At 42.1% G+C, this 14,935-nt stretch overlaps 1 protein-coding gene across 1 annotated transcript in view; it reads left to right on the top strand.

Annotated features, from left to right (window-relative positions):
- Nucleotides 1–2,013: 2,013 nt before the first annotated feature.
- KCNK10 (potassium two pore domain channel subfamily K member 10) overlaps nt 2,014–14,935 on the top strand; it is an 89,187-nt gene continuing 76,265 nt past the window's right edge. The window contains exons 1-2 of the mRNA XM_049770716.1: nt 2,014–2,077; nt 4,312–4,646. Coding sequence (XP_049626673.1) covers nt 2,014–2,077; nt 4,312–4,646 — 399 coding nt within the window. The remainder of the gene's footprint in view (nt 2,078–4,311; nt 4,647–14,935) is intronic.

The following is a 14,935-nucleotide window of genomic DNA, read 5'->3' as shown; positions in this document are numbered from 1 at the left end:
TCTTGCCAGCCCTTTGTAAGTGCCTGAGACTCAGTGCCTCCTGCCCTGGGTCAGACCTACACTTCTCTGGTAGCTCTCTAGCCCTCTGGTGATCTCCCAGTTTCTTTCAAACTTGTTTCCCTGATGAAGTACATGACCATGGTGTCCCTTTTTGGCACTGCTTTGAGGAAGATCTAGAATCACAGGAAGCAGTTGGGAAGCCAGATGTACTGAGTGAGGGTCTTAAGTGGAATTCAATAGGTGGTGCTGTTCCCTTGACATCCTCAATTCTGTCACCTCTGACGTCATCATCACTTGGCTGGCTGGCTTTGCTTGTTTGCTGGTTCTGGGCCAGAGTTTTAGTACCAATATCCAGGTCACAAGGTAACTCCCTTCCTACCTTCCTTCTTTTCTTCCTTCTGTCCTCCCTTTCTCCCTCCCTCCCTCCCTTTCTCCCTCCCTCCCTCCCTCCTTCCTTCCTTCCTTCCCTCCTTCCTTCCTTCCTTCCTTCCTCCCTTCCTTCCTTCCTTCCTTCCTTCCTCCTTCCCTCCTTCCTTCCTTCCTTCCTTCCCTCCTTCCTTCCTTCCTTCCTTCCCTCCTTCCTTTCTTCCTTCCCTCCCTCCTTCCTTCCCTCCTTCCTTCCTTCCTCCTTCCTTCCTTCCTTCCTTCCTTCCTTCCTTCCTTCCTTCCTTCCTTCCTTCCTTCCTTCCTTCCTCCTTCCCTCCCTCCCTCCCTCCCTTCCTCCCACCCTCCCTCCCTCCTCCCTCCCTCCCTCCCTCCCTCCCTCCCTCCCTCCCTCCTCCTTCCTTCCTTCCTTCCTTCCTTCCTTCCTTCCTTCCTTCCTTCCTTCCTTCCTTCCTTCCTTCCTTCCTTCCTTCCTGTAAAATAAAAATGTATGGTTGTGAGATTACCGCAGGCACCATATTTTTAAACCATCTGAAGAAGCAGGTTAGTGTCTGAAGAAATAATAAGCCAAGCCAGTCAGGAAAGTCAAGGGGTCAGTGGCTTCTTGTGATTTCTTCCTTGTATGTCTCTTGAACACCAAGCTGAACCAGACTTTTCTTTATTATACCAATACCCATCCACCAGGAGGGGGAAGGTCAAGATTAAGACAAAAATACTTATCCAGTGGGCTTTTACATATCATAAGAAGAGGCTTAGGAAGGAGGAAGTTGGGAAATATCTTTGTCTTGGGTTAATAGCTGGGAATCATCCTACACTTTCCTCTCCCTCCCTTCCTTCCTCTAGAAAACCATTACTTACTAACCCCCATTCTCCCATCTCATACTGTATGCCAAGTGCTCTACAGGTTAGGAGTTACAGAAGGCAGATATGACGCTGTCCTCCTTGATAGACTGAGAGAGCTGGACAAGTCAACTGGCTTTATCAACTACACCATGCAGGGTGCCACCCCCAAAAGAAACTAATCAAGTGGGGTGTGTTCATTTTCTGTTGCTGCTGTAACAAACCGCCGCATTTGTAATGGCTTAAATCAACATTTATTATCTTATAACTAGAGGTTAAACGTTTAAAATCAAGGTGCAAGTAGGGCTCCCTTGCATGATTTTTCAGCTTCTAAACCTGATGGCTTCCTTTGGCTTGCAACTGCATCACTTCTTTCTCTGACCTATCTTCCTTTTCTTTAGGAGAAATTTGTGAGTATCCTATACGTCTCTGTATCATGCAGAATCATCTTATTGAAAGATCCTCAATCATATTTACAAAAACGTTTTGCTATGTTACGAAGCATTCAGAGGTCCTGGACTTGGGATGTGAATGTGGTTGAGGTCTGTTACCCTGTTGATAAGAGGGATAGGGAAGAAGCATAGGTACATTCACAAGTAGCTTTGCCTCTCAGACTTAGGGCCAGAAGATGGTGGTGATGAAACTGGAAGCTAAGAGGTCATTTAGGAGGATCAGGATTGGCTGTGGTTGATGAAATGGTTCTGTGGTTCTTGTGGTGACCCTTCTGAGGCTGGTGGTGGTGGGGATGGCAAGAAGGGCAAGGGATTGGACAGCAAGGAGGAGGGATAAATGAAGAGTCAGAAAAGGATGCAAGAAGTTGTGACAATCACTTTTCCAAAAGGCCAAGTAGGAAGTGAGTGGAAGGAAAGTTCAGTTAGACCACAGAGCTCTGGGCTGCCAACCCTTAAATCCTTCCAAGAATTCCAGAGGGCTTTGTGTTCATGAATATTCAGCTTTATACCAGCTTTATATAAAGAATCTGAAGTAAAAGGCTGATGTTCAGCATGGCATCCTGAAGGCAAAGCTGATTTTGAGGTTTCAGAAGAAAAGCAGCTTCTTGTCACTGGCTTTCTTTCTGGCCAGGTGTCATCAGAGTCGTTGGTGTTTTGAACAAAGAGTGACATTCCTGAGCTTTTATTTACCCTGTTTCCCAGGGTAAATTGAACAGTGCAGCTCTCATATGAGTGAGAGTGTTTGCCCTACTTAGGTCATTCAGTTTGTCATCTCCTAATACCTTATTTACTCAACAGCCAGACTGCATCATGCCACAGGCCCTATTAGGACCTAGAATAATAGAGGGAGGACAGAATTGAAGTGAAATAGCCGCTTGTTGCTGCACAAGGCTTTAGTAATTCGCCCAGCTCTGTGTGTATCACTCTCCCTAAATTCTCTCTGCCTTTGTATTAAAAATTTCCAGCTTGACATATTTATTTACAAGATACTGGAAACAAAAAAAGAGATGTTTTATTGGTAGAAAAGAGAAAAAAATTGTTTAACCAATATATCAGAGATTATGAGGAAGCCATCATATTTTCCATGAAGAGATATGCTTAGAATTTACCTTATTACATTATATTTTTCTTCATGAGGCCAAACTCATTGACAAACATCACCAATCATGTCTTCTTTCCTTCCCTTTTTTAATTAATTAATTTAATAAAGAAATTGCATCACATAGTTGTCATAGTTGTTCATATACATTTGTTTCCAGGTAAGGGAAAGCAAAGTTATTGAAAAAAATAGAAAAAAATAAAATGAAGGAGAAGGGCAAGAAAGAAAAGGAAGAAAGAAAGACAGATTAAGAGAAGAATTATTACCATTGATTCTTAGTCTCTTCCAAAATACTGGAGAAAAAAGAAAAATATAGTAGCAAGAATATTTGTGAAAATTATTGTATTTCCAATGAAATTATTAATACAATGGAACAAGGAGTTCTGGTTATAGTGTGCTATGCCAATTGGGTGTCTCTACTAAGATTTTGCATCAATATGGTGACCCTTTGTAGTGGGGGATCACCAGGTTGCTTAAGAAGGGGTGAAACAGACCAGGGCAGCAATGGAGCAGATCAAATCGTTAACTTAAACACTATTGTAATGATGTTACCTCCACAGCACCATTAAATTAAAAATGGAAGAAGATACCAGCATCCTAACATTCATGATCATATTTTTCACCTATTATAATTCCATAAGTCATTATAATCAATAATTTTAATCTATTTTCTATTTATAATGTTTTACACAAAGATATTAAACACCTTCATTTTAATAAGGTGATTGTAACTCAGTCATATTTAATTCTTTGATACTGTGGATCCAAAATATTTTTTTTTTTTTTTTTTTTTTTTTTTGGTTTTTGGGCCACACCCGGTGACGCTCAGGGGTTACTCCTGGCTATGCGCTCAGAGGTCACTCCTGGCTTGGGGGACCATATGGGACGCCGGGGGATCGAACCGCGGTCCGTCCTAGGCTAGCGCAGGCAAGGCAGGCACCTTACCTCCAGCGCCACCGCCCGGCCCCAAGATCCAAAATATTTTAATGTATGTTATTAAATTGGAGTTGTGTCCTGAAAGTAACGTTCCAAATGACTGGATATTCACCTCTGCTTTGCTCTGGGGATCATGTGCCCTTGGTGTTCACTCAAAGGAAATGGGTATTTCTCTCCTCTTTCTTCCCCTCCCAGTTGAACAGCATTGCAGTTTTTCAAACATGGGTTTTTTTGGGGGCATTTTGCATTTTGGTGCATTATACATTGCTTCAAGGAGGAAGCTAAGTAAAGAGATGAAGTAGACAGAACAAAGACATGGCTTTCAATTTTGGAATGTGGTTGAAAAATATAAGCACTTCCAACTCTGTTACACCCCCTCTCCTTTCTCTATAGCCTGAACTCTTGGCATTTTTTTTTAGGACCCAAATATTGCCCCTAGCAACTGGTCACATTCCCCCACTGCAAGCTGAGCGAACCATGTTTAATTCAGCCGTCTGAAAGCAGGCACGAGAAAGACATCTGTGCTTTGTGGCAGATCAGTTCTATGTCTTGTATTTATAAACAAACTCTCTCTTCCCCTCTCCCCACCCTCTCTCTCAGTGGCCGTTCCTGCTGCCGCGCCCCCGGTGTGCCAGCCCAAGGGCACCACTAACGGGCACTACCCAGCCCCGCGCCTGTCCATCTCCTCCCGAACCACGGTGGTAGCCAGAATGGAAGGTGCCTCCCAAGGGGGCCTGCAGACCGTCATGAAGTGGAAAACAGTGGTTGCCATCTTTGTGGTGGTGGTGGTCTACCTCGTCACAGGTGGTCTCGTCTTCCGGGCTTTGGAGCAGCCCTTTGAGAGCAGCCAGAAGAATACCATTGCTATGGAGAAGGCAGAATTCCTGCGAGATCATGTCTGCGTGAGTCCCCAGGAGCTGGAGACATTGATCCAGGTGAGATGGGGAAGGGGTGGTAGTTAACCTGGAGAAACCCTTGAGCAATAAGGACAGCGTCCCCTCTGCATCTTTCTGTCTCCTCAAGTTCTGCCTTGGGTTGTGATGGTCCTGAGGGTCGGGGAGACCCTGTCCTTGGACCTCAAAGGAGCAGGCAAGTAAAATGTGGGAGGATGAAGGAAGAGTGGCTGCACGGTTAATAATGGATGCAGAAGCAGGCTGTGTTCTGCATCACTTGTTTTTGGATATGGAAGCTACAGGTAAGCACACAAAAGGAATGTGGCTTTCAAAAGCAAGACCACTCAGGTTGTGGGTTAACTTTCTGCTTCTAAAGTTTGGGTGAGAGGCTGGGCAAAGAGGGTGTCTTGGAAACAAAGGATGGAAAGGATTTTGTTTTAGTTATTACTTTTGGGGGTGTGTGCTGGGAATTAAATCCAGGGCTCCTGCATGCAAGGCATGTAAGTTACCATCACACCACATTCTTGGCTCCTAATAAAAATAGGGTCAATTAAAATGGGGTTGAGAGAGGGACACGATGGGGAAGAAAGAAGCTGATGGGGGGACATAGGGAGCTGGATGGGTAAATTTATGGGGATAAAATAATGAGATCAGAAATAGTCATATCAGCGTTGCTGGTTTTTTTTTATGCTTGCTATGTTTCAGGAACTGTGCAAAGACCCTGTCATAATGTGGTATTTTAGCTTGATTTTTATCCATACCTGGTATGTTCAGCATTTACTCCTAGCCCTGTGTTCAGGACTTACACCTAACTTTGTGCTTGGGACACTATATATGGTGCCACGGATAGAGTCCAGGTTGACTACATGCAAAGCTACAGCCTTTCACACTGTTCTATCCCTCTGGCCCCACAATGTGAGCTATAAAAAGTCAAGGCAGTGGATATAGGCTTCAATTTAGAGAAGGGAGGCTAGGAGACCATGGTGGGAAAGGCTATGAGACTCTTAAGATGTTATGATGGGAATAAATGAAATGAGTAATTTGGGAAGATTGCTAAAGGTGAAGATAGAAGAGTCCTAGGAGAAGGGAAGGGGCAGGGAAAGGGGCTGGGAGTCCATTTGGAGGAAGATGAAGGAGGATGGTGTTTTTTGAAATTGAACTTTGATATCCTGTTCTAGATAACCTATACTATAAAGAGTTGGTTTTGGTAGATGGAAATGGCACTTATAGAAGCAAGGGAAGCTTGTACCCTTGTTCTGGAGACAGCCCATTAAATTCTTTGTTTTTCTTTTTTTTTAGTTTTTTGGGCCACACCCAGTGGTACTCAGAGGCTACTCCTGACACTATGCTTAGAAATCTCTCCTGGCAGGCTCGGTTGACCATATGGGATGCTGGGAATCAAACCTAAGTTTGTTCTGTGTTGACTGCGTGCAAGGCAAACACCCTATCTCTGTGCTATCTCTTTGGCCCCTAAATTCTTTTTTCTTTCTTTCATTTTTTGGGCCACACCTGTTTGATGCTCTGGGGTTACTCCTGGCTAAGTGCTCAGAAATTGCCCCTGGCTTGGGGGGGACCATATGGGACGCCTGGGATCGAACCGTGGTCCTTCCTTGGCTAGTGCTTGCAAGGCAGACACCTTACCTCTAGGGCCACCTCACCGGCCCAGGCCCCTAAATTCTTATGGTTACTCCAGTTCAAAAGCCTGAGAACTCACAAGACTGTGCAGGCTTTTCCCTCCCTCCCTCCCTCCCTCCCTCCCTCCTTCTTTTCTTTCCTCTCTGTCTCTGTCTCTCTCTGTCTCTCTCTTTCTCTGCAACCACACATATTGTGTATAGCAATTCTCAGGCAATTGCATTCTAGCTCCTTTACAGTAATTGTATTCTTTTAAATTGGTTTTGATAATGTGACTTGACTCAGAAATAAATAGACAGGCACATTTTATTTATTTATTTATATTTATTATTTATTTATTTATTGGTGCTTAGGATTAACTCCTGACTTTGCCTTCAGGGATCACTCCTGGTGTGGCTCAGGAACCATATGGGGTTTAGGGATCAAACTGGGGTTGGCTGTGTGCAATACAAGTGCACTGCTCACTGTCCTATCTCTGCCGTCTGGGTGCTCACATTTTAAATCTGGGACTAAATGGTTTCATACCTATAGTTTACAACTTTGATTATGATGTAAAACTCTCATATGAAATATTCAAGGGCAGTGTGTTTGGAGTACTCTCTCTTGGATCATCTTGTCTTTTATTTTTCTCCTTTCTTTAATCGAAAATGCTAGTGAATGTCTGGTAATGATGGTGTGTGCCAGATTTTAGGCTATAGAAAACCTCAGACAATGGAGAAAACCACTGTGATGTGGTTTTAAGTGAGAAAGGAATTACATTCACTGATGGGATATCTGGAGCAATTCTTATATTTAATTACAGTTCACATAAAAACCTAAAAGGTGACCAGAATTGATCTGAGCTTGCATTTTCCTTCCTTGGAGAGTCAGATAGAGATCTAATCTATTGTCTTTGTATTCCTGGGTAGCTCATTTGTGGCTTTGCAACAAATTACTGCCCAATAGAGAAATATATTTCAGCTGAAATAGCAAATCTAATCTATAATATTGGTGATTGGTATATGATAGCTAAACTTGTCCACATATTTGTTTATTAATTTATTATTTATTCACTGCTCCCTCCTTGATCTCCCTCGTTCCTGAGAGAACTTAGAGATCAGAGTCAAAAACAGGCTATTTGAACTGAACGGGTTCTAATCCTAGTACCCCTAAGTGTCACTGTGATATATTTCCTGTTTTCCCCTTCCTCCTTCCCATATTTCTTGTTTTTACCTCAAAGTTTTCTCTATCCAGTGAGGGATGTGTGTGCATGTATATGTGGGGATCTGTGCATGTTTATGTGGGTATGTATATTTTCCCTTAAGGTAGCTTTTATAACAATTTAAAAAAGCTATGCCTAAATGTGATCCCTGCAACAATATATATACCTTGCACCCATTATAACATTAAAGTTTTTAGCTATTAGCTATTCTCTAAATACCATATGTCATTAGACCAGTGAATAAATTTATGCTAAAGGAAACGGAGTCATTTACCTTGTTGGTGGAGCTGGGAATTAAGGTGAGGTGGGTAACTCTGCCGTGCCTCATTCATGACCTACAATCCTTTAATTAGGGTCTTGCTTTGTAATAAGTTCAACACTTTCTTATACATACATATACTTAATGTTGAATGCTTTTCAGAATTTCAGTGGCCCAAACTTTGATGTTTCTTTCTTACTTCCTCAGGAGAAATACTTTTAGATTTCTTTTCCTTGTACCCCCTGTTTTTCTGTTCAAGACATGGGCTATTTTATGATACCCATCTATCATGATTTAAGAGTTTATACCTGGGCTTCTCTCATGAGGTGGCTCCAGCAGGTTTAAATGTCAGCTTACATCCATCAAGAGCAAAACCAGCATGTTTGCCCTTTAATTAATTGATTCCTTGGCAGAATAAAAAGGTTCATACTTAGAGGGTGGAGAAATGTTGTCTTCATTTATGTGTCTCTGAGCAAAAATTTAAATAGTGTTCATAAGAACACAGTATGTGGGGGGGGGGGCAGAACAATAGCACAGTGGGTAGGGCATTTACTTTGCAGGCACCAACCTGGGTTTGATTGCTGACATCTCATATGGTCCACCAAGCCTGCCAGGAGTGAATTTTGAGCACAGAGCCTAGAGAAACCCCTGAGCACTGTTAGGTGGGCCCCACAAAAAACCAAACCAAAAAACCCCAAAACATTAAAAAAAGAACTCTGTATGGGACCAGAGAGATACCAAGGTGCTGTGTCTTTCTTGTCTCCCTGTGACAGTTTGATTCCCTTTTGAGGGCTTTTGTAGGCCACCTCATCCTTTTCTCAAGCTTTGTGAGGACGTGCAGTATCATCTTTATCACATAAACTTTGGGGTTGACTTCAACAAGCTCAGCTACCCTACATTGTTCTCTGTCTGGTTTGAGACATATTTCAGAGACCCTCAGGGATCCAAAAAGCAGCCTCCAAGGAACAAGATCCAGAAAAATGGAGTGACTCACCAGACAACGACAAGACCTGTATCTCAGTTCCTTTTGCTCTCTCGGCCTCCTTTGGCCCCAAGGAGGAGAGCTCAATAATTTTTTTCTCACTTGGTGCCTTGGGGGCAAGCTACTTAATCTGCATTTGGCTGTACTGGTGAGCCCGCAGAGGACACAGATCTATCCATCTCTAGAATCTTACCCCAGAGACCATGTGGGGGCGTCTGCCGATGAGTGGAATAGGGAGACTTCCCACAGAGCGGCTGTAATCATAAAGAATAGCTACCACTTACTGGCTCTTTACTTTCCTCCTGATACCCATTCTACACACTTCTATCCTTCAGCTCTTTTAACCCTTGCAAAATGCCTGCAGATAGGTTCACACTTCAATCCATTTTACAGATCATTTAAAACATCATTTCATTTTCATTTGATTTAGGGGTCATACTTGCAGCATTTGGGGACTACTCTCAGCTCTGTGCTAGATGCCAGGGAATAGAACCAGGACTGGATCTATGCAAAGCACTTTAACTACTATACTATCTCTCTGATCAATGTGCCCAAGGCTTTGCAGTGAATAGGCACTTGAACTTGCATTTGCTTCTGGGGAAGTCAGACTCTAGGGTCTGTATAGCTAACCAATGTACAGAAATGCTCATTGTGTTCTTTTTTTAAATATCTTTATTTAAACACTGTGTTTACATACATGATTGTAGTTGGGTTTTAGTCATAAAAAGGACACCCCTCCCCTTCACCAGTGCAACATTCCCATCACTAATGCCCCATCTCCCTCCACCCTCCACCTCCTATATTCATTATGTCCTTGATGAAAATACATGCACTGTCTTTGCACTTTTCCTCAGTCTCTCAAAGGACAAGACTGGAGGAAATAGATGAAATTATTTGGGAAACCTGATGGGATGTTCTTGTACCTCCAAAGTCACTTATATTTTCAAAGAAGGGAGAAGGTGGGGAAAAGAGGCAGGGCATTTGAGACAGGTCAGTTTGGTCCCTTATGTTACGGAAAACAAGGAGCAGACAATCTTTCTCTTTGACATGTTAGAAGAAGCGTAGGAGAGAAAGGTCCCATGGAGTGCCTGGTGGATAGCTGGCATTAAGGGAGTAATTTTTCCTTTCCAAGTTCTGCCTTTTCCCAAATAAAGTACGGGCAGGAGGCTGAATCGACAGTGATAAACACATCTGTTGTGCTTAAAGTTCTTTGGGAGAGTGAATCAAATGAGCTTTTGAAGTCATTGAACCTAAAGTCATAAGTGTATCTGTGAACTTGACCTGACAGTCATTCCATCAATCATAAGAATTACTTTTGTGTTTTGACGGGGGAGGCTGGTACATCTGGCTTTGTTCAGGGCTTGTTCTGATTCTGCATGTAGGAATCATTCCTGGTGGATCACAGGAAACCATATATGGAGTTGGGGATCAAAGCCTAGTGGCCCAGTGCCAAGCAAGTACCCTTCCCATTGTTCTCTCTCTCTCTGCCCCCTAAGAACATCTTTATCTTACACAAGCTTACATACCATGAGGGCTTATTTTCCTACACTCCATACAAGTGCCTTAGAAATTTTTTTGTCCTGACTTGTCCTGGAGAAAACAACCAAGGCTCAGTTTCTGGATTCCCAAAGAATAAAATCATGAATCACTCACGACTCAGCAGGGACACACTGACTCAGCAGGAACTACCGTCTCCACCTGGAGCTGCTGCTTTTCAGGCTGTAAAGTCTTAGCTATGTGAAGATGATCCAGAAAGTCTTTTCTGGAACTTTGGGGTAGATGATTGTGGCTTCTGGATAATAATTGTCTTGGAGGGTGAGGCTTTTGGGGGATTGGGTCTAGGATTCAGGGAAGCTGGAGAGATAGTATAATGGGTAAGGTGCTTGCATGAGACTCACCCGGGGATGATTCCTGTCATCCTATATGATCAAGAGTGATTCCTGAGTGTGGAGCCAGAAGTAAGCTCTGAGCATTGCTAGGTGTGGCCCCAAATGAATGAATGAGTGAATGAATAAAATAAAAGATTAGTATTCAGGAAGGATCTGGAATTTTCAACCATAGGGCCTAGATATTGCACAAACAAGGATTTTTCTCTCACTAGAAAGTATTCCTGAGGAAGGGTGGGTGGGGGTGATCTCCCCAGAGTTAGCAAGTTACCTAACTACCTTGAAGGCTGACCCCCACCTCCATCTTCACCATCACATACTATTGCTAGCCCCAGAGTGTTTCTTGACCCCTCAAATAGGCATCTTATATTTAGGTAATTTCTTTGAAGAAAGCCTGATGTTTTCATCCCCTGTCATTCTTTCAGGGAAGGTTCCATCTTATCTTGCTAGGTCACCCTTTTCTTCTTTGGTCTGTCACTTTTTCTGGGTGACCTATATCATTGCTTCTATTTGATCTCTATTTTACTATTTGATCTCCCAGGAACTTTTGGCTCCTTAGTCTTTTGGTGACAGACTGAACTTGATGAATGCAGTTTCATGGTGTTCATGAAGTGTTGGCTGAGTGTAGGCTCACAGGTAAGGCCATTTCCTGGGCCTCAGAGAACAGAGGCCTGATCACTTGTATTTTTTGGGGGAGAGAGGGTCACATCTGGTGATCTCAGGATTTATTATTCTTGGCTCTGCACTCAGGAATCACTTCTGGTGGTACTGAAGAGACCATATAAGAAGCTGGCCATATGTAGGGTAAGCACCTTTCCTGCTGTACTCTTGCTCCAGCGCAGAGACCTGGTCACTTGGTTCTAGTTCTCACCACTAATAAGTAACAAAATTGGCTTTTTTAGTGACACCACCTTGACAAAGATAGCATAGTTGAATAAAGATATGTTCTTCTTACTAAGAGAAAATCCATTTAAGTCAAGTGTTGGCAAGGCATTTTTGTAAGAGTCAATGTTACACTCCGGCGCTCCAAACAGCCCTGTTTTATTTGTTCCCAAGATGGATAGCTTTTACAATATACAGAAAGCATCCAGGCAAAGGCCAGACTCTGGACTGTTTTGGCACAGTGACTCAATTGTGGCTTTTGGTTCAGTCGGATTTAATTTAAGATACAAGCAGCTGCTTGAAAGGGTTGGGCACAATGCTCTGATCCTGGGTATGGTCCTGTAATGCTGCATGGTGACCAAAACTACATTTTTTTCAGATAAAAGGAGGTCTGAAACTGCCAACCCTTTCTCTCCAGAAGTAGAAGATGTTGGCTAATTTGCATGCGCCACGATCATTTCCCAAAACTGTGGCATTTACCTTTCTTTTCTGCCAAGTACTCAGTCACTCACTCAATAGATTTCTTAATTGCCTGCTATGTGATTAATTAATTAATGAGAAATCCTGGGAACATAAACGAAAGGTGGTTTCTATATTCAAGTCTGAATAACAAACCTTCCAATGTTTTGTTCTTGAGTACTTAGTAATAATTTCCCTTTCACTTCCAAAGTCTCCTGGTTTGAAAGACAATATATGATCACTCTTTTTATAGAGTGAGATAAATTTTATGTATATATACTCATACAACTAATATGACTGAAATCAGGCAGAATTCAGCCAACCAGAGGGAGCTATGGGACCATGGGCAGAAGATCATGGGCAGGAGAGAGATATATTAGGATGGGCGTTTGCAAGGCCTCAGGCTCCAGGTTAAAAGGAAGATGAGTTATAAGGACTTTGAAGAAGACACTATAGCTGGTGATCGGTTAGCCAGGGAAGTGGGTCAGGCAGGGACCGTAAACTATTAGGGTCTGATGTTAGATTTGACCCTATTAGCACAGGGAAATAATGATTTTGCTTCAAATAGTGAGATGAAAGGAACTGATCAGCTTATCATCATTATGGTCCCTTATATGAACCAAAGGGTAACAAGATTAGTTCTGAACTGATCTTACACTCTTATTTCCTAAGCCTTTATGAAATACTAACTATGATATATGGATGTCATGCTTTGGATTTATTTTTTTATTTTCTTTTATAATTTTGTTTTATGGCATATTTGTAGATATTCAAGGGCCATTCCTGCTTCTCTCCTCAAGAGTAACCCCGGAAATACTTGGGAGGTCATATGTGGTTCTGGAAATTCAAAATGGGGTTGGAGCCATGCAGGGCAATTGCCATATGTCCTGTGCTATCTCTCTGGCTTGGCTCTGGATCCATGAACTAATTTATTCTTAGATATTCCAGAACTCAAGTACAGGGGTGGTTCTACTTAGGCCTCCTTCACTCATGGCATAAAACACCTTCACTTCTACACTTTTTAGGCTCTTTTGAATGACAATAATTCTTCTCTCTCTCTCCTTGGCATGCTTTTTGTTTGTTTGTTTGTTAGTTTTTGAGCCACTCTAGGCTGTGCTTAGGAGTTACTGTTCTGTTCTCAGAAATTACTTCTGGCAGGCTTGAGGGACCATATGAAATGCCAGGGATTGAACCTGGGTCAGCCACATGCAAGGCAAATGGCCTAGCTGCTGTGCTAACACTTTGGGTCCCATGACTGCATTTTTGAGTTTCAGTGTCTCCTATCATTTTATTCCTTATGCTGGCAATGTGACTAATGCTTAAAGTTTGCAGAATGAATGAATGAATGAATGGTACAATTTATATCTATTTTCAGACCAAGATGTTTTCCTTTAAAACCTTTATAGAAGCAAAACAGAAAACACTTGGCTATGTAATAGAAGTCCTTTACTTTTTGCTCTGTTTGTCAAAAGTAGTGTCCTCAAATAATCTCCATCTTCTTGATAAATAAGCAGATTTCTCCAATGACTCTAGATCCAAAGCTTGGCATATTTAAGACCAAAAGGGTAATATAGAAAGTATGGCAACAATGGAGACGTTTATGCAGCAGCCTATTAAAATCCTTTATGTAAGTTCAAGTGCAGAGTCAGATAGACCTTCTCCTTCTCTTCCCTTGGTGAATGCTGGTTCAGGTTTTTTTGTACCCAAGGAAACAACTCCTGCAACTGAACACTGCCCTTTTTCTGGCACAGGAAAGTGTTCACATAGGACCAATATTCAGTGCAGGCAAGATAGGGTCTACCATCCCTAACCTGTCTTTGCAGGTCTCCACTATGTTGTTGTTGTTGTTGTTATTATTATTATTATTATCATTATTATTATTATTATTATTAAATTCCTGGAATTGTTGAGTTTATCTCTTTTTATTTACTAAAAGAAGATCGAAAGCTCTTAAACAAGAAATTAAAAAGCTAATGGGAATTGGCATGCCACTGGGAAAATGAATTTGCAGATGAGAATTCAATGTTCCCAAAGAAAACACCCAAACAAACAAAACCCAACAAAGAGACAGCAATGAAAGCAGTTGTGCCCACCCTCCTAGACAATGTGACTATCATTTGAAGTGAAATACCCTTTAATGAGATGTTGATGGTGTGTAGCTTCTACAGAGATTTCTGTCAATTTTAAATCAAATATTTTTGGATTTAGATAATTAATATTTACCAAGTGCCTTTTTTGAAGCAGATGCTATGTTAGGCTCTTGTTTTTAGGAAACAAATAAACAAGCAAAAACCCACAAAGGCAAAATGTATAAAATGCCTTCTCCCTGAGTTCCAGAAGTTTGCAGTCTACTCTTAATGGGGTCATTGGCAAACATGTGGCCAGACTATGTGCCACAAGCTTTGAGTATACCAGGTCATTTAATGGTTACAGTGACCCTGTGAGATTAGGGGGTGTAAGTGAAGCACAGAGAAATTAAATAATCTACACATGATGGAGTAAGACCTAGGAATGGGGTGTCTGCATATAGACTTTTGATTTCAGAATCCAGACTCTTTTTTTGTTTGTTTGTTTTTGTTTGTTTGTTTTTTGTTTTTGGGCCACACCCGGCGGTGCTCAGGGGTTACTCCTGGCTGTCTGCTCAGAAATAGCTCCTGGCAGGCACGGGGGACCATATGGGACACAGGGATTCGAACCAACCACTTTTGGTCTTGGATCGGCTGCTTGCAAGGCAAACGCCGCTGTGCTATCTCTCCGGGCCCAGAATCCAGACTCTTTTAAAAAACATTTAAGTTATTAAGTTATTCTTTGTTGAGTTTCAGATATACAAATTTCCCACTCCTGTACCATACCCTCTGTCAACTTCCCCTTTTCAGTGTCCCCATTAACCTGTCTATTCTCCAGCCTGCCTCCTTCATAGTCACTTTTAAGAGTTTGGTTATTGTAGATTGAATCTCAAACTTTCAGTTTTGTTGGTTCTATGATTAAGATAAACATTTTAAATCATATCTTTACCACAGTGTGTTCATG

Source organism: Suncus etruscus, chromosome 3 (assembly GCF_024139225.1).
Source record: "Suncus etruscus isolate mSunEtr1 chromosome 3, mSunEtr1.pri.cur, whole genome shotgun sequence".
In the NCBI taxonomy this organism is placed as follows: domain Eukaryota; kingdom Metazoa; phylum Chordata; class Mammalia; order Eulipotyphla; family Soricidae; genus Suncus; species Suncus etruscus.
This window is presented reverse-complemented; position numbering and strand designations above follow the sequence as displayed.